General features: G+C 39.4%; 1 protein-coding gene across 1 annotated transcript in view; it reads left to right on the top strand.

Moving 5' to 3' along the window:
* LOC107595063 (kinesin-like protein KIF18A) overlaps positions 1 to 14,444 on the top strand; it is a 31,110-nt gene extending 16,666 nt beyond the window's left edge. The window contains exons 10-18 of the mRNA XM_016285349.1: positions 709 to 871; positions 2,516 to 2,680; positions 5,886 to 6,007; positions 6,616 to 6,854; positions 8,013 to 8,072; positions 12,346 to 12,700; positions 12,819 to 12,911; positions 13,023 to 13,132; positions 14,050 to 14,444. Coding sequence (XP_016140835.1) covers positions 709 to 871; positions 2,516 to 2,680; positions 5,886 to 6,007; positions 6,616 to 6,854; positions 8,013 to 8,072; positions 12,346 to 12,700; positions 12,819 to 12,911; positions 13,023 to 13,132; positions 14,050 to 14,189 — 1,447 coding nt within the window. The 3' untranslated portion in view covers positions 14,190 to 14,444. The remainder of the gene's footprint in view (positions 1 to 708; positions 872 to 2,515; positions 2,681 to 5,885; positions 6,008 to 6,615; positions 6,855 to 8,012; positions 8,073 to 12,345; positions 12,701 to 12,818; positions 12,912 to 13,022; positions 13,133 to 14,049) is intronic.
* The last annotated feature ends 4,032 nt before the right edge of the window (positions 14,445 to 18,476 follow it).

The raw sequence follows: 18,476 nt of genomic DNA on the forward strand, positions 1-18,476 counted from the left end.
GACGCGAGTGCAGTAGTCATATTTGCCCGTCTAAAAAATGTGCTGAATGCGTTCTGTGTGAATGACTTGGTTTCGGTTTTAACCTAATCAAGATCTTCTCCGCATTGAGCTTCTATATTTCTATAATATTTTGAATGAATAACGCAGCAGTGGCGCGTCTCGTGGGCTAGACTAACAAAACATTCAAATGAAACAACGTCACATCATCACCACATCTTGTGCGCCACTGATGACGCTCCCTGATGCACACCTAACATTCAAATGCAAATGTTTATTTTAAATTCGATTCATATTCATTCTTTATTCACGATCTCCTCATCACAGGCAGGCACAGCACTCATTTCAGCATGTGCTCATGTTTGTGTGTGCTGTCTGTGTCACTCATAGCACGTGCCTATATCGTGCACTATATTGAACATTTTTCTATCGTTATCGAAGAAGGTGTACCGTCGATAAATATCGAAACCTTTTTATCACCCAGGCCTACCTCATATTTTATCAAAAATATCTCAAATTGTGTTCCGAAGATGAACGAAGGTCTTACGGATTTCGAACAACACGAAGGTGAGTAATTAATGACATAATTTTTATTTTAGGGTGAACTAACCCTTTAATTTCTATAACGCAGAACCTATACAGTTGGTATAGGTGAGAGGAGTGGCATCCATTGAATAGAGACAATAACTCAACGTCTTTTGTGTTTTGCAGGATGTCTGAGTCCCTGCGCAGTGTGTTTGCAGCGCGTCTGCAGGTCCGTAAAGAGCATCTGGACATCGAGAAGCAGTTGAATGAAAGCAGGTTGACTATGACACACAAGGAACTGTGGCACCAGCAGAGCTTGATCTTCTTCCCCGACAACAGGGCCGAAAGGGTAACAAAACTTGATTCATACACACTTCATACAGGTTGTTTAAAACTGATTTTCAGTTTCACAGTTGTTTAAAAGTGATTTCATTGATTTATTTTATTATTTTTATTTAGTTTTTTGGTAAGAAATTAATGCTTTTATTTAGCAAGTTGTATTAAATTGTTATTAACACAAAAAAACAAAAAAAATGAGCACAGTTTCTTGAGCACAGAATTAATTGCTGCTGAAAATTCAGCTGTGCCACCCCAGAAATAAATTACAATTTTAAATCTATTCAAATAGAAAACTGGGGATGCGCCTATCCGATATTCATATCCGGGATATCGGCTCCGATACTGCCATTTTTTATCGGATCAGGTATCGGTCAGAGAGGGCCGATCCAAATCCCAGATTGTGCATATTATTCTGTGTTACTTCTGAAGCCATACGATAGCTTAAAGGGTTACTCCACCCCAAAATGAACAATTTGTCATTAATCACTTACCCCCATGTTGTTCCAAACCCGTAAAAACTTTTTGTCTTCGGAACACAATTTAAGATATTTTGGATGAAAGACATCGTCAGAATAGTCCATCTGCCATCAGTGGTTCAACTGTTGTGTTATGAAGCGACGAGAATACTTTTTGTATGCGAAGAAAACAAAAATAACGACTTTATTCAAAAATTTGTCTACTCTGTGTCTCTTCGCATCACCGTAGCGCCATTTTAGAGAAAATCCACTGAACACAAGCAGTGTACGCTCTACTGTGTCAGCCGCGCTGCACAGATGCGCTGTTTTCGTTCAAATCAAAGCGTAAATACACGTAGAAACCGTATCCCTTTAATGTGAACTACATATGAATATTTAAGTCCTTGCATTAAAGTTCACACAAACTCTTTTCTCCGCTGTGGCTGTCAGTCATTCGTTCAGCCCTGGTCGCATTCGGTTATGACAGTCAGCTCGGTAAAGCTCTCTCCAAGATCATTCTGTGTTCCCATTATTATACTTGATTTGTAAATAAATGTCTATGATTTTGCAAAAAGGACTTTATCTTCTAGCCGGAGTTTAATGTTGTTTTGTTACTTGCTACCGGGTGTCTGTGAGAACAAAACACGGGCGTAGAAAAGACTATAAATTGTTTTTAACGCTCACAGTAACTGAAATTTAAAACTGTTAAAAGAAAGGCTCAATAACTGTTGCACAGATATAATACACTACGCATCAATTTCTCGTCCCTTTGTGCTTTGCACTTTTTAATGCAAAGCGCTGTGTGCTGTGACTCTGTTGCTTCAAGCGCATCATTCTGCACACCGGATGCGCATATTGTAAGCGTAATCGTCACTGGTATCGTATCGGTATCGGCCAATACTGAACCCTAGGTATCGTATCGGAGGTGAAAAAGGTGGATCGGAGCATTCCTATAGAAAACACATATTTGAAATTTGTATAATTTCACAGTATTACTGTTTTGATTTTATTTTGATCAAATAACTGCAGTCTGGGTGAGCATAAAATAATTCTTTCAAAAATATAAATAGAAAAACAAAACAAAAAATCCTCCAAACACCAAACTTTTAATATTGTGTTTGGTATTGTACATTGTAAAAATGAATTGTTCAGTATGTGTGTGAACCCTGATTTAGCCATTGTTTGTTTGGTTGTTTTAGGCCACCTGTAAGTACGAGCGTAAACTGGCCTCCCTAAAGTCTCACCAGGAGCACTTGCAAAAACGCTTGATGGAGAGTGAAAAGCGCTTCCAGGAGAACGAGGGATGGCTTCATCGCATCGAAAACGAAATGAAGCTGCTTGGACATGAAGGACACTCTCCAGAGGTCAGGGCCGGGTCACTTTTACTTCAGATTAAGACTGCACGGGCAGTATACATGTGGTGGCAGAAATGTCAACCAGTAAAGCTTCTGCTATACTTAAATCAAAAAACTAAAGTACACACTATGAAATCAGACATGCACTTCCAGTGTAGACTGCATTGTTGATTGTAATGGGAGCGTTTTAATTTTGATGGCCCAGTGTAAGAGGCCATTTACACAGAATGCGTTTTTGCATTTAAAAATGTGAAACGCAAGCTGTTGGAATGGGGGGGGGCAAGGTCTAGATACATGTTTTTATAAGAACATTTGTGATTAAAGGGGTCATCGGATGCAAAATTCACTTTTGTTGTTGTTTGAACATAAATGTGTGTTGGAAGTGAGTGTAAACATCCATCCTATAATGATAAAAATCCACGCAGTGTTTTTTTTTTTTTATCCCTATTTTAAAATCCCCTTTCTCAAATCAGGCTGTTCTGAGATTCCTGTCAGAATGATGTAGTTCTGCACAGGCCCCTCCCACGATAGTTGATTGACAAGGCCGTCTTACCTTAAGACCTGCCCTGAGTGAGCTGTCATCAGTACGCCATTGTATCGACTCCGGTGCAGGGGAAGACAAGAATGTCTCAGATTAAGCGATTGAGGTGTTTTGTTGTTGGATGTAATAACGAACATAGCAGTCGTCATTTACTCCCGACATCTGAGCCGCTGAAGATGCAGAGGATTGACGTTACTTTAGTTTTGAAAAGAATGCGTTGATCCCCGATCTGCCTAAATGCGTCTATGTTCGCGCGAATCATTCGTGATCGAGCTTCATCTACACAAGAAGTGAGTATAAGGTTTTTTTTATGAATCTTTGCAAATCGCCTTTCCTAATATGTGCTAGTTCGCAAGTTTCGAGGCTAAAGTAAACCGTACTGGTCGTCACCCACAGAAGAGAGGGGTGGGGTGAGCAGAGCTCATTAGCATTTAAAGCGACGTGGACTAGAACGACATGCTGAAAACAGCTCATTTTGACAAGGTTAAAAGGGTGTCTTTTACACTACCATTGAGAAATTTTAACCAAAGTATGTTAAGACCCTAAAGAATCATATAAACTTATACCAAATGGGCATCCGATGACCCCTTTAAGTACTTTGTCAATTTGAAACTGCTTTTGCACTGATGGCCAGATTTGTCATTCATCTGTTTTGAATAATCTTACTTTTAGGGTTGTCTCCAGTTTAAAAAAAATAAAAAATTCAATCAACTAAAGATAAAAAAACCCTTTTTAAATTTGAAGGAGTCAGTAGGCTCTCTGAAAATATGTTTTACTTCATGTTTATGTAATATATAAAACATTTTGGGTTTGAATTTGCAGCAAAAATAGCTGTATTGTATATCGTGATATAAGAATTTGTCATACCGCCTACCCATGCAACAGATCTATGTTGTTTTTTGTCCTTCAGCTTATGGTGATATTTCTTTATTTGAGGACTAATTTCAGTCCCGGAGTGGACAGCCTTGGCCTGTAATCCATTTTGAAATGCCATTATTGAATGTTTTCATGTTTTCTACCCGAGCATTGAAGCTCTAGGGTGCCAGTCTGCAGTGTTGTGATGTCTGAGGCAGACATGCTCCTTAGAGGCCCTGAATAGCAGAGCTCTACTTAAGCTCGTCAGACAGCCAAATACACTCAAAGAGGACTAGTATAATCTTTTGGACGAACTGGCATAAATTGCAACTCTCTATCTTCACGTACCTGAGCCTTTGTTAATTTGGCAGTAATGTACTTCTGAAGCAATTGGCATCTTTTGCAGCCGTGCACATCTGCAGTCTGCATGTAGGAGGCAAACATTCAGCAACCGACTATAAAAACATGCAAAATTCTCCATTTGTCAGTGGTTTTCTTGTAATATTGTGTAATCCTTGCTTTCGCCCTCATTTGTGGCCCTTTGATAGACATTGTGACCATTTTTGTGTCTCTCCCACACCCTCTTTTAGCTCCTCTCTCCATTTCCCCACCGGAGGATGTCTTAATAAAAGAAAAATCAATGCTTTTCCTTCATCATTCCCTACAGCTGCTTACCTAAATCCACACCTCTTTTCTCACTCTTTTTTTGATCTCATGTTTTTTTTTCTTTTCCTGGAAGTAGAACAGAGTAGTGACGCACTCGCCCATCAAATGTTCTGTTCTGTGCTGTGCTGTTTTGCATTTTCTTGCATCAGAGGGGGTAGAAGACTCCTCAGAAGGTGCATTTTCAGTGAGACAGAAAGAGAAAACAGAGCTAGACTAAAAACATCTAAGCCGTTTCATCATTTTTGTAGTGTCTTGCCTCTGTTGCCTTTCTCATTATAGCGTATAGATGAGATGGTTTAATCTTGTTGTTCTCTTCTTCACCCAGAAAGCCACGACAGTCTCACTCCTGAGCTTGACATTCTGTTACAATTTGTCAGACTGTCTCTGCCTGTGTTCTGATATATGCTATTTGCATAATTTGTGTTGACAGTGTAAAATGATGTGAATATCATGTTGATTTGAATGCACAGTTTCATAAATAGCTTGTCATTGAGTCAAATCTTTTTTCTTTCATAACAAAATTAGATTTGATAGTGTTTTTTTTTTCTTCCAAGTAAGTTTTAAATTGAGTTAATTCATAACTCTGGTTCAAAGATTTATTGGCATCATCACTTAAATAAAAGAAATGAATTTCAATTAAATAAAAACATTAATATTTCAATCAATATTTGATGAGAGCAGCCCCCAAAATAATAATTCAAACATGTTTGTTCTACAAAAGCATTGAATAGACTTTTTAAAAAATGAGTATGTTTTTTTCCATATCGTAGAACATAAGCCTGTTACTTTTCCTTTTTAATTAATTGCATAAATGAACACATTAATAGTAGAGGCCTAATTAAAATGTTTTGGTAAACATTCAGGTAAATATTGCTATTTTTTGTGGTTTCATTGCCGTTTATTTAATTGTTTTAATTTATTGATGTGTGCTGTTATGCTGGGTGCACATAAATGAAAATGATCAAATATCATTCTTGTGTTTATTTTACCTATATTGCATTTTCAGCCCACCTGTTCGTACTATTGAAATCATGATGTGAAATGATTATGGTAATGCTTATCCACCATTAATATCAAGGGGATGGGGGTGGAGCTACTGGTTGCTGCAATTGTTGCATTTGTCATTGTATTAAGATGTGTTTCTGCATACAGGAACTGAAAAGAGAACTGCAGTGCCATCAGCTGCAGCTGCGGATTACTGACCTTCAGCAACACATCGAGCACATGAGCCACCTCATCAGTGCTCAAGACCAGGAAAACACTCACACGCACAAGTATGAGTCAACACTCGTAGAGCTTTTGCACCAGGTTTCATGATTTTGAGCTTACCATGTGCTTTTTTTTTTTATATGCTCTGGGACATTCTTTGTATAAAGTTATCTGTGTTATTCAGATTAATTTGACATTTGCGATGTAAATGCCTCCATCTGTATCACTTAATTATCCAACACTTGCTCTCCACCTGTCCTGTCAGGTTGGTGAATGCCCTGCTGTCCGTCTGCTGCCGACAGAACCTGGCGTTGAAGGCCGCGAGCATTGCCACAGATGACGCTGAGTGGGAGGAGCTGGAGCGGCTGGTGCGCAGAGAGAGGGGTGTGGTCTGATTACTGACCTTCAGCAACACATCGAGAACATGAGCCACCTCATCAGTGCTCAAGACCAGGAAAACACTCACACGCACAAGTATGAGTCAACACTCGTAGAGCTTTTGCACCAGGTTTCATGATTTTGAGCTTACCATGTGCTTTTTTTTTTATATGCTCTGGGACATTCTTTGTATAAAGTTATCTGTGTTATTCAGATTAATTTGACATTTGCGATGTAAATGCCTCCATCTGTATCACTTAATTATCCAACACTTGCTCTCCACCTGTCCTGTCAGGTTGGTGAATGCCCTGCTGTCCGTCTGCTGCCGACAGAACCTGGCGTTGAAGGCCGCGAGCATTGCCACAGATGACGCTGAATGGGAGGAGCTGGAGCGGCTGGTGCGCAGAGAGAGGGGTGTGGTCTGGGCAGACCAGGAGAAAGCAGAGGACAGGGATGATGGTGGCACAGGAAGCACTCATCTACAGCCCATCCTGTCTTTCTCACACCTCGTGTCTTACCAGAGCACGCCATGCAGTGAGTGAAATCCTAATTAAAGATGAAACTTTCAAATGTTTTCTCTTTCTGTAGCAGCAACACTCACATTAAGGTGTCATCTTTCTTGAAAGTGGTGCTACGCTGATGCAAAAAGCATCTCACCCAAACCTTGAGTTAGCTGACCCACAATGTCTGGCTACTACACTACCAATCATAAGTTGAGTGTCAGAAAGTTTCTTTTTTTTTTTTTTTTTTAATTCAGCGAGGACACATTAAATTGATCAAAAGTGACAGTAGAGACATTTATAATTGTACAAAAGATTTCTATAACAGTATTAAATGCTGTTCTTTTGAACTTTCTATTCATCATATAACCCTGAAAAAAATGTATCACCGTTTCCACAAAAATATCAAGCTGCAGAATTATCAACAACATTGATAGTGTGAAGCTCTATTTCTTGAGCGCCAAATCAGCATAGCAGAATGATTTCTGAAGGGCCATGTGACACTGAAGATTCGAGTAAGAAATAAATTACTATATTTTAAAATATATGAAAATAGAAAATTATACGTTTTAATACATTTACATTTTAATGTTTTATTTATTTGCTTATTAATAACATTTGTTTTGTTTTTTATCTTACCGACCCTAAACTTTTGAATGGTAGTGTGTTTGTGTATATGTGAATTATCCATTTTAATAACATTTTATTGATGCAGATAATTATAATGGGCATTATAGCAGAGACATGTGACTACAACCATCAGGCAAATCTATAGATTTTTATTTGTTTTCATAATTTTTTTCTTCTAGTGCTATATATGTTGATTTATTTCTATATCATTTTTAAATCTGTTATACTTTATCTTGTTTTAAAATGCTGTTTATCTCTGCTGTTTTGGGGTCATGTCCACAGCTGAGGATGTAAGGAAATAATCCAAAAGATAATGTCAGTAAACGTCCTGCTTCTGAGATGAACCATCTCATTTGTGTCATACAGCCTCCTCATAGTGATCTCATTTGATGTCTGCCTCGTGATTTACTGTTCTCCGTGTCAGTGTAATGTGATCTGCATTGTGTGAACGTTGACAGATGTATGTGTCTTGATTTAAGACGCGTTTAGTTCCTGTGTGATGTATATGCTGGACTGAATAAGGTGGACCAGCACAAGTGAATAATGCGTTCTCTTCACTCAGGCTCAGAGAAACACACACATCGAACCTCACAGCGTCTCAGACCAACACGCTCATCTAAAGGTGAACTCATCTCTGTCTCCCTTTTTTCCCTCCAGTGTCTGCTTCAACATATTCTGCTTAAGTCATCAATCCAGCAGCCCGAATCTGTCACATTTCTCATGTGTGTGTTGCACTGTTGTGAAGGCTCAGATAGACCGTTCAGCTTTTGTAAACTAGCTTTGTTTACAATAGTCCCCTTTCAATACATCAATCATTCATCATTCTCCATGTAAGCATCAAAAGAAAATAGTGCTTTATTAATAGTCAAGTCAGCTCAGTGCCAAAAACGACATTATTATAACATAATTATATAAATAACTTTATTTTAGCTTAGAAACCCACATAGTTGCTCGACATTCTCCATACTGACTGAATGAAATACAAAAACAAGCTTTTCGCAGGATGGAGGGAATCGAGGGGTGGGAGAAAGGGGAAAGGGAAGAGAGGAAAGCTTTGGGAAATTGAAGGAGTGGTGAGTTATTGCTCAGTAAATGGAGAGTAATGATATTTGCTGCAGAACAGGTGTTCCTCATTTGATTGAGGCACGCTGTGGGAAATACACACATTTCAGGAAAATACAGAGATCTGCAAAGAAGAAAAAGAGGGAAGTGAGGGGGAAACAGACGCATACTGTTAAGAATTATGTTTGGAAAAAATATTGTAAACTTCTGTATCGATAGTACTGGAATATTTTGCATTGTTGAACATAGTATTTATTAGAAACAAATTTCCTAAATCTATAATTCCTCATTTTTGACAAGGAGATTGGGGTGTTTCTGTTGTTTATTTTTTACTTTTTCCCCCCTGTCCAATGATTGTTTAAATTTGAATGATTCATTTCAAACACCATGTGGGATTTGACCAGGTCAGGACAGTATAAAAGTTCATTCTCAGTGGAAGGAAATGGAGCTTTTTGAAAATGATGAATAATGATTTGTTTGCGGCCTCAAAGAAAAACAAAATGTGATGCATATTTCACTCAAAACATGGTGTTCAGGTTTTTATCAGTCTGCTTGGGGGTTTCCAGGCTGCTCTACTGAGCTATTGTGAAGACAAACTAGTCGCTAGCTCTGCAAGGTTTCATTTTAGGCACTTAGAAAATAAATGCAATATCCATAACCCTTAGATTCCTTCCTTTTGTTATAAACGTGAACTATAGCATTTATTCCTTTTAGACCGATTTTAACACAAATTTTCAGTTCATTTCTAGCTGTTTGTGTAGCTGTTCTGTCCTATTTTTGATGAATGCAATGAAACATTTTCAGATGTGCAACCAAAATACATTTGCTACTCCATTTTTAAAGAGATGCTTATTTTCAAGATTCACTGCTTGTGTTCTTGCAGCAGGAAATAAGAGCTGTGTTCAGTTAGTCCTGCTCCGCGTTCCCTGCTTAAAGACAATAGAGTTGGAGCCTTGACTGCAGGAACTGAAAGAGATTCAGAGATTCAAAGCGAGGGTTATGAATGAAGCTCCGCCCCACCCCCACCATCGACGCGCTTCATGACGATACCGTCGCTGCACTCGTGCTCAAGTGTGCTCGGTGGAGAGAGGGAGCGAGAGCGTGAAAGGGTGGGAAAGAGTGATTGAATAGAGGACAGAAGCAGGAGGGGTCACGTGTCAACACGCACAAGACACGAGAAGTCTATGGTCGGTTTCTTTCTCTGAGCTATTGTGAAGACAAACTAGTCGCTAGCTCTGCCAGGTTTCATTTTAGGCACTTAGAAAATAAATGCAATATCCATAACCCTTAGATTCCTTCCTTTTGTTATAAACGTGAACTATAGCATTTATTCCTTTTAGACCGATTTTAACACAAATTTTCAGTTCATTTCTAGCTGTTTGTGTAGCTGTGCTGTTCTATTTTTGATGAATGCAATGAAACATTTTCAGATGTGCAACCAAAATACATTTGCTACTCCATTTTTAAAGAGATGCTTATTTTCAAGATTCACTGCTTGTGTTCTTGCAGCAGGAAATAAGAGCTGTGTTCAGTTAGTCCTGCTCCGCGTTCCCTGCTTAAAGACAATAGAGTTGGAGCCTTGACTGCAGGAGCTGAAAGAGATTCAGAGATTCAAAGCGAGGGTTATGAATGAAGCTCCGCCCCACCCCCACCATCGACGCGCTTCATGACGATACCGTCGCTGCACTCGTGCTCAAGTGTGCTCGGTGGAGAGAGGGAGCGAGAGCGTGAAAGGGTGGGAAAGAGTGATTGAATAGAGGACAGAAGCAGGAGGGGTCACGTGTCAACACGCACAAGACACGAGAAGTCTATGGTCGGTTTCTTTCCAGTCTCCTTACTTCTCATCGCCCTCGCCCCCCCTTTTCTTTCATGTTCTGTATGTTTTTGTCTGTGTGCTGCTTATTTTTTAAATCAATCAGTCTTTATATCTCCGTTGTCTGCGTGTCCTCCTCACCTCGCCATCTATGTCTAGCCTCTCAGTAGCGCCGACCCTCCGCCCTTCCGAATTTCATTCATAAAATCATTGCTCGGTGCAGGGAGGGGGGAGCTATTACATATAGTATGAAACACTCCTGGATTGGGCGAGGACGATTCTGCAATAAAAAGAGAGCGAGAGCCAGGCGACCCTAATCCGCAGTGGCTTCCTCCAGAAATAGCGCCTCATGCATGTTTTAATCCCACCAGCCAAAAATACGCCACCCAGAGCACTCTGCCACCAATTACTAATCGCACCTATTCCTCTGCCTCCGCTGTGGGCCATACATCACTGTCTGCCACTCATCCTCTGTTTTTTTGTTTTGTTTTTTTTGCTTTGTCACCTGATCACCCTGTGCCTCTCAAATGAAGTTATATCGCGAGTGCTTTACAGCTGCCAGCTTCAAGAGGCCGTCAAAGCAAAGCGCATTCGGTCTAACTTTCGTAAGAGGCGTTTTCAGTTCTCAAACTTTCTTTTGCTAAAAAAGTGAGTATAGTTAGTCATTAACAGGATGTCAGGTCCTCTCCCATGCAATCCAGATTTCTGAGAATCAGCACTGACTCAGAGAGAAGGAGAGATGGCTGTGTGTCAACAGTTTAACCAGCAGGAGCTCTGAAGCATCGCGATTGGTCAAGAACGCCTAAGATGCAGCCGCAGTGTCTCTCTCTCCCTCGCTTTTCTGCATCGTGTGAGTCAGTGTGCGGCCAGACTGCGACGTGCTCCGGCATACTCCGCCACTCAGTATCCAACGTCAGACCCCTCCAACAGCTTCCTGGAGCCTCCCTTGCTGTCCTCACCCACACACACCCACCGGCACACACGTACATGTACTGTCTGTCTTGCTGGTGCAAAAGAACCTGCTCTTTAACAACATGCTGCTCATGAATACTCACGTGACATGCGTGGATCAATTATTCACTGTTGTATGAGTAAAGAATGTTTGTGTATTTCCATCAGTAATGTAAACTTGTTGCGTGTGAGTGAGAGGGAAATGTGTCCAGGAATGTGCCTCACAAATCAGATGACAACAACACTGAGTAATATTATAATATGCCAGTTACTTGTGTTGGTTAGAATTCGTTCAAATAGTAATGGCCCCAATACTTTTGGGCATCAGTCCGGCTGATTTTGTCCTCACCACTTCGCATGAAATTTGTGACAGGGATATGTTTAATATGAAGGAAACCTCTGCAATTCTTGGAGGGTTTTTTTTTCTTTTTTTCATTAGTGTTTGCGATTATAGTGGTAGAATTTATTCTCATTTAAACTTTAACATTATTTTAGAGTGTTGCAGTTGTTATAGTTTGTGGAAAGTGACACCAGGTGAATTCCTGCAGCCAGTCAGTCCCTCTTCTTGTCTTTCTGTCTGTCTATCCAAATGTCCATCTGTCTATCTATCTCTAGCCATCTGTTTATCTGTCTGTCTATGCATCTATCTATCTGTCTGTCTATCTGTTCTTCAATTAGCTATTAAAGGACTTTTCTACGTTCTATAAACATAAAAAACTTAACAAAATTCAAGGACTGACATTGGAAAAACGTCAGAGTGAAGTTATCGTATGTCAAATCAGTCAAGTTCATGTGAGCACTAGAATGGTTCGATAAGAATGATTGTTCCCTCAAATCACTGTAACTTTTAACTCTTAAAATAGCAGCTCAATATACTATTTAAAATGTTTTTTTAAATGTGGTTTGGACATTACTGATCCTAATGTTGTTGACAGTTTAGCTTTGACTTGGAAATGATCAGCATATCTCAGATTATTTTTTTTGCAGTAAAAGATTCATGAGAAGCCTTTTCCATTTGGTGACGTCTTCCAATGAAGCTGATGAATTTTGTGCTGCTTTTCTCTTTCAGGCTGTAGCCCTCAACATCAGGAAGGAAATGCTGAATGTCCTCTTAAGAAACCAATCAGGAGGAAGCTGTCGGTGTCTCCTGCAAACCCAGATGAGGATGGGCCCATTCCTGTGCTGTCCCATTACCCCCCTGCCATTCAAGAGGTCTTAAAACAGGAGGGCATGTTCCCTCTGCAGTACACTCCTGAAGGGCTGCCGCACACCTCCAGCAGCTTTGATCCAAACACCACTATCGACATTGGTTACAACGAGGACCCAGCAGGCGGTAATGCCACAGTCATCCTATCACCTGAGCCCCCTGGCCACACAACACTCCGGGCACTACGTGCTAACAACGGAAATGAGCCAGCTAAAAGGTACCACGAGATCTGAACGCAGTATAATTTGCATGGATTAATAATGCTTATGTTCAAGTTGAATTGGGTAGTTCTGTTTTGGCTGGTGTGAATAAGTTTCTTCTCAATTGGTTTCTAGGTTGGAAATCCCATCACTATTAGACCTGCGAAAATCCAAACCGTCCTACATGGCCATGACCTCAGCTGCTCAGGTCAAGCGCAAGTTCAACTGGTGTGTGTTTATTGTGGGACCTGTTTCCTGGGGCTGTTTCAAATCATGCCTCATTGACATTTTGCACTCTTGGTGTTTTCCAAAACCTCACTTTGTGTCTGTTTGAATCAGTTCCAACACTGGGAAAGAAGACAGTTCTCAAGCCACGGCTGCAGCACCCAAGCGCATAAAGAGAGATCCCTGCGAGGCGTCTAAACCACTGCGAATCCGACGTTTTGGAGGTTAGTAAGCTATTCTCAATGCAGAAAAATTACAGTTACCCTCTATGGGCTTTCCATTTGCATCTTGGAAGTGGAACGTAAGCGTCTCTTATTATATTCCATTTATGAAGTCCTCACATAATCCGTTATGTTTGGTAAAGTATTGTAATAGTGTAATGGGCCGGCCGGCTGACAGCTGTGAAAAAATTTCAGGCGCACAGCCAGAAGCGCACAATCTCCTCCTCTCACTCCCAGTGGCTTATGCACGTTCTTTCTCCTTAGTAATATAATGTCACAAGTTGGCTGAATTTACCCCAGCCACTAGAGGCCATGCATTGGAGTGATTTTTGCCATGTTTGTAGGGTCTTGTTAGGCACGACTGCTTTTATTAAATTAAGTGACCGCAGCAAAATATGGCACCAGTGTTTAAAAATAATAATCCTGGCGTTTGATTAAAAAGGATAATTTGGCATGGCATTTTGTTGTTGAACTATTCTTCAAAGGTTTGGGGTAGGATTTAAAAAAAAAAGAAGTCTCTTATGCACACCAAGGCTGCATATACTTAATCAAAAATGCAGTAAAACCAATAATATTCTGAAATAATTACAATTTAAAATGGCCTATTTAGGGCCTGAGCACCGCTGGTGCAAGGACACTCTTGGAATTGCCCAATGTACTTAAAATGTCATTTATTCCTGTGATGGCAAAGCTGAATTTTCAGCAGCCATTATTTTCAGTGTCACATGATCCTTCAAAAATCATTCTAATATGCTGATTGGTGCTCAAGAAATATCTCTTACTATCAATGTTGTGCTGCTTAATATTTTTGTGGAATCAGTGATTTTTTTTTTTTCACGAATTCTTCAAGTAAACTTTTAAGATTTTTTTTTCTTATAATCTTTTATTATTCTTTCTCTATTCTCTTCCACCGCATCTAGTATCATCAGAGAACGAGCCAAGCCGTAGAGTAGTACGGAGTGTGTCTGAGGGAAACCTCCATCAGCTTGACCAGCGTAAGCCCAAGTTGAGCTCAATGAGGCCTGCTGCACTCTTTAAAAAAGTCACCAAGAGGATGTGAGAGGTTTCCACTTGCTATTAAAGGCGCCGTTCTCTCATTCACTGGCCTCGCACACTTCCTTCTCATTAAAGTTGATGTAAAAAAAGATGTGAAAAGGGAGTGTTTTTTTTTTTTTTTATGTGGTTGAGCAGGTATTTGGGCTTAATTATTTCTAGGAAACTGGATTGTTTTTATGTTAAGGTTTTAAAATATGTACATTCAAAAAAACTTGTCCAGCCTAATATGAAGCTCACATTTAATGTATTAATTGATGTTCGGGTCTTGTAAAGCAAATGAGCATTATTATTGCCACTTTTTTGGCAATAAGGATACTTTTTTTTTCTCCTTTTTCCCCTTTTTTAAATGTTTTAATTAAAAAAAACGCTCCATTTAGAGAGCTACTTTCAGGTCTTGAAAGATTGATTGATTAAAAAGAAAATATCAGTTGAGAAATATCGACCCTGTGTGTTTTATTGAACTGAGCTTACATTTTTTTATTCATTGTTCTTACACACACTAACTCGGTCAGTTCACAAATAGTGCGCAATATTTATAGATTCTCACTAAACTAGTAAATTGTTTGGCCTCCTGATTACAGTACAGCATACAGATAACTGCATTTAAACTTGTTTTGTAATAGTAATGTAGCAAACACCAGAACTGTAACAAACTGTTTTTTAAGTACTTTATTTGATATTTCTGGGGCATTTACAACTAGTATTACTGACATTTTGCTTCATTACTTTTTTAATTGCAGCGACCCAGCAAAACCTATTAGTTCAGTCTAATTAATCACATTCTCTGCAGATTTTTCATGGATCTTCACCTCCAACTGTCTTGCAAAAGCAGTTGACTCGTCTTGTTTCTTGCTGATTTGTAGTCTCTGTAGTGTGTTCAGATATTATGGGTTCAGCCCACAGAGGATAAAAGGGAGTCTAGAGACTGGTGGTTTGAGCTTCATCTTGGACCATTTCCTGCATGCCATCTGTCTGAACCAAAAGAAAATTTAGCCTCCCGTCAGGAGTGTGGCCCGTTTAATGTTCAAACTCCATAGAAGTGCTTGTAAACTTCATCAGCCATCACTTCAGTGCAAATGCTTTGGTTAACTGTAAGTAAGAGTGATGAAACCACAACTGTTATCTACTAAGCTTTATCTGTCCATAGAAATTGGTGTTTTTGAATACTGTTAAGGAATTAACAGTAATCAATTCTGTTAATGAGACCATTATTAACCAACAATTATGTAACACGCCTACAGGCAGATGTACTGGGCTCATGGCATCCAGAGCAGCACATCCATAAAGTTCTGCCTGTTTGGCCCTCCATTAAGCTAGAAAAATTATTTAATTATTACATCAATGTGATCAAATATGTCATTATTGTTTTGTTTTGTTTTTTAACTGAATTGGATATTAAAATGTGACCTTATGATTGCTTTGAAAACTGCGCTGTACAGTACAGGCTCATTTTGAATGGACGGGAAATATATTTAACCTTTTAATGGGTTCATTTGATGTTCCTAAAAAGAACATTATTTGGTGTAATGAAATGTGTTTATGCGGTTAAGGTTCAAAAAACATTATTTTCCACATACGGTACATTATTGTTTCTCTATGCCCCGCCTTTCTTAAAACGCGTCGATTTTTACAAAGCTCATCGGTCTGAAAAGTGTAGTGTGCTCTGATTGGCCAAATACCTCAAGCGTGTGACGGAAATGTTACGCCCCTCACCATACTGTGATGCCTTGTCCCGGCCAGAGCGACGAGACAAGAGGTTTCCACTTGCTATTAAAGGCGCCGTTCTCTCATTCACTGGCCTCGCACACTTCCTTCTCATTAAAGTTGATGTAAAAAAAGATGTGAAAAGGGAGTGTTTTTTTTTTTTTTTTTGTGGTTGAGCAGGTATTTGGGTTTAATTATTTCTTGGAAACTGGATTGGCTTAATTATTTCTAGGAAACTGGATTGTTTTTATGTTAAGGTTTTAAAATATGTACATTCAAAAAAACTTGTCCAGCCTAATATGAAGCTCACATTTAATGTATTAATTGATGTTCGGGTCTTGTAAAGCAAATGAGCATTATTATTGCCACTTTTTTGGCAATAAGGATACTTTTTTTTCTCCTTTTTCCCCTTTTTTAAATGTTTTAATTTAAAAAAACGCTCCATTTAGAGAGCTACTTTCAGGTCTTGAAAGATTGATTGATTAAAAAGAAAATATCAGTTGATAAATATCGACCCTGTGTGTTTTATTGAACTGAGCTTACATTTTTTTATTCATTGTTCTTACACACACTAACTCGGTCAGTTCACAAATAGTGCGCAATATTTATAGATTCTCACTAAACTAGTAAATTGTTTGGCCTCCTGATTACAGTACAGCATACAGATAACTGCATTTAAACTTGTTTTGTAATAGTAATGTAGCAAACACCAGAACTGTAACAATCTGTTTTTTAAAGGTACTTTATTTGATATTTCTGGGGCATTTACAACTAGTATTACTGACATTTTGCTTCATTACTTTTTTTTAATTGCAGCGACCCAGCAAAACCTATTAGTTCAGTCTAATTAATCACATTCTCTGCAGATTTTTCATGGATCTTCACCTCCAACTGTCTTGCAAAAGCAGTTGACTCGTCTTGTTTCTTGCTGATTTGTAGTCTCTGTAGTGTGTTCAGATATTATGGGTTCAGCCCACAGAGGATAAAAGGGAGTCTAGAGACTGGTGGTTTGAGCTTCATCTTGGACCATTTCCTGCATGCCATCTGTCTGAACCAAAAGAAAATTTAGCCTCCCGTCAGGAGTGTGGCCCGTTTAATGTTCAAACTCCATAGAAGTGCTTGTAAACTTCATCAGCCATCACTTCAGTGCAAATGCTTTGGTTAACTGTAAGTAAGAGTGATGAAACCACAACTGTTATCTACTTATCTACTTCTGTCCATAGAAATTGGTGTTTTTGAATACTGTTAAGGAATTAACAGTAATCAATTCTGTTAATGAGACCATTATTAACCAACAATTATGTAACACGCCTACAGGCAGATGTACTGGGCTCATGGCATCCAGAGCAGCACATCCATAAAGTTCTGCCTGTTTGGCCCTCCATTAAGCTAGAAAAATTATTTAATTATTACATCAATGTGATCAAATATGTCATTATTGTTTTGTTTTGTTTTTTAACTGAATTGGATATTAAAATGTGACCTTATGATTGCTTTGAAAACTGCGCTGTACAGTACAGGCTCATTTTGAATGGACGGGAAATATATTTAACCTTTTAATGGGTTCATTTGATGTTCCTAAAAAGAACATTATTTGGTGTAATGAAATGTGTTTATGCGGTTAAGGTTCAAAAAACATTATTTTCCACATACGGTACATTATTGTTTCTCTATGCCCCGCCTTTCTTAAAACGCGTCGATTTTTACAAAGCTCATCGGTCTGAAAAGTGTAGTGTGCTCTGATTGGCCAAATACCTCAAGCGTGTGACGGAAATGTTACGCCCCTCACCATACTGTGATGCCTTGTCCCGGCCAGAGCGACGAGACAAAAACATGAAAACCCATTTTAAACGAGGCATTCGTTGCATCCAGTGGGGACATAATTACTGAGTATAATGACTTATACTGTCTTTTTATGCATTGTGTTGCATCGCGCTGCGTAAACATAAAACCATGTCTGCATTTGTGATCGGAGAAATGACAAACAACAAGCACTACTCTACACTGCTTAAAACTTGCGTTTGAATCATCAGTGGCAAATCCTTTAAAAATTAAAACGTACTTACAGTCTGTGAGTCAGAACAGCCGGCATTGTAGTCTACTCTACCAGGATCAGGAAACAGTCCTCCATAAAATGTGCTGCACACATCTGAATATTTGGGTTGAAGTGTTCTGGAACAGTGTTGTAAATACAACTTAACCACTGATTTCTAGTCGTGTCCTCTTTTGGAAGGCCAAACAAAGTAGTTTCGCTTTCACAACGAAACACAGCGTGACACACGGCGGGCTAGAGTGAGCGGTGGCGGGCTTGCGGCAACCTCATGTGACGACCCCGGGCTGGACTCCGCTTCGTCCACGGTGAAAGCCGATCCGGCGATCCACAGCGCGAAGTTGATGTATTTCCTCAGCGACCAGCACGGATCAGCTCTAGGCATGACGAAGCAGATATCATCCTCTTTTGGAAGGCCAAACAAAGTAGTTTCGCTTTCACAGCGAAACACAGCGTCTTCACGACATGGCGGCGGCAACAATACTACAGCAAGAATAAAAGTTACGCCTTCTTTCTTTGCGTGAACATTTGGGCGGC

This window comes from Sinocyclocheilus grahami, unplaced genomic scaffold (assembly GCF_001515645.1).
Source record: "Sinocyclocheilus grahami isolate Dianchi unplaced genomic scaffold, SAMN03320097.WGS_v1.1 scaffold196.1, whole genome shotgun sequence".
Classification (NCBI taxonomy): Eukaryota; Metazoa; Chordata; class Actinopteri; order Cypriniformes; family Cyprinidae; genus Sinocyclocheilus; species Sinocyclocheilus grahami.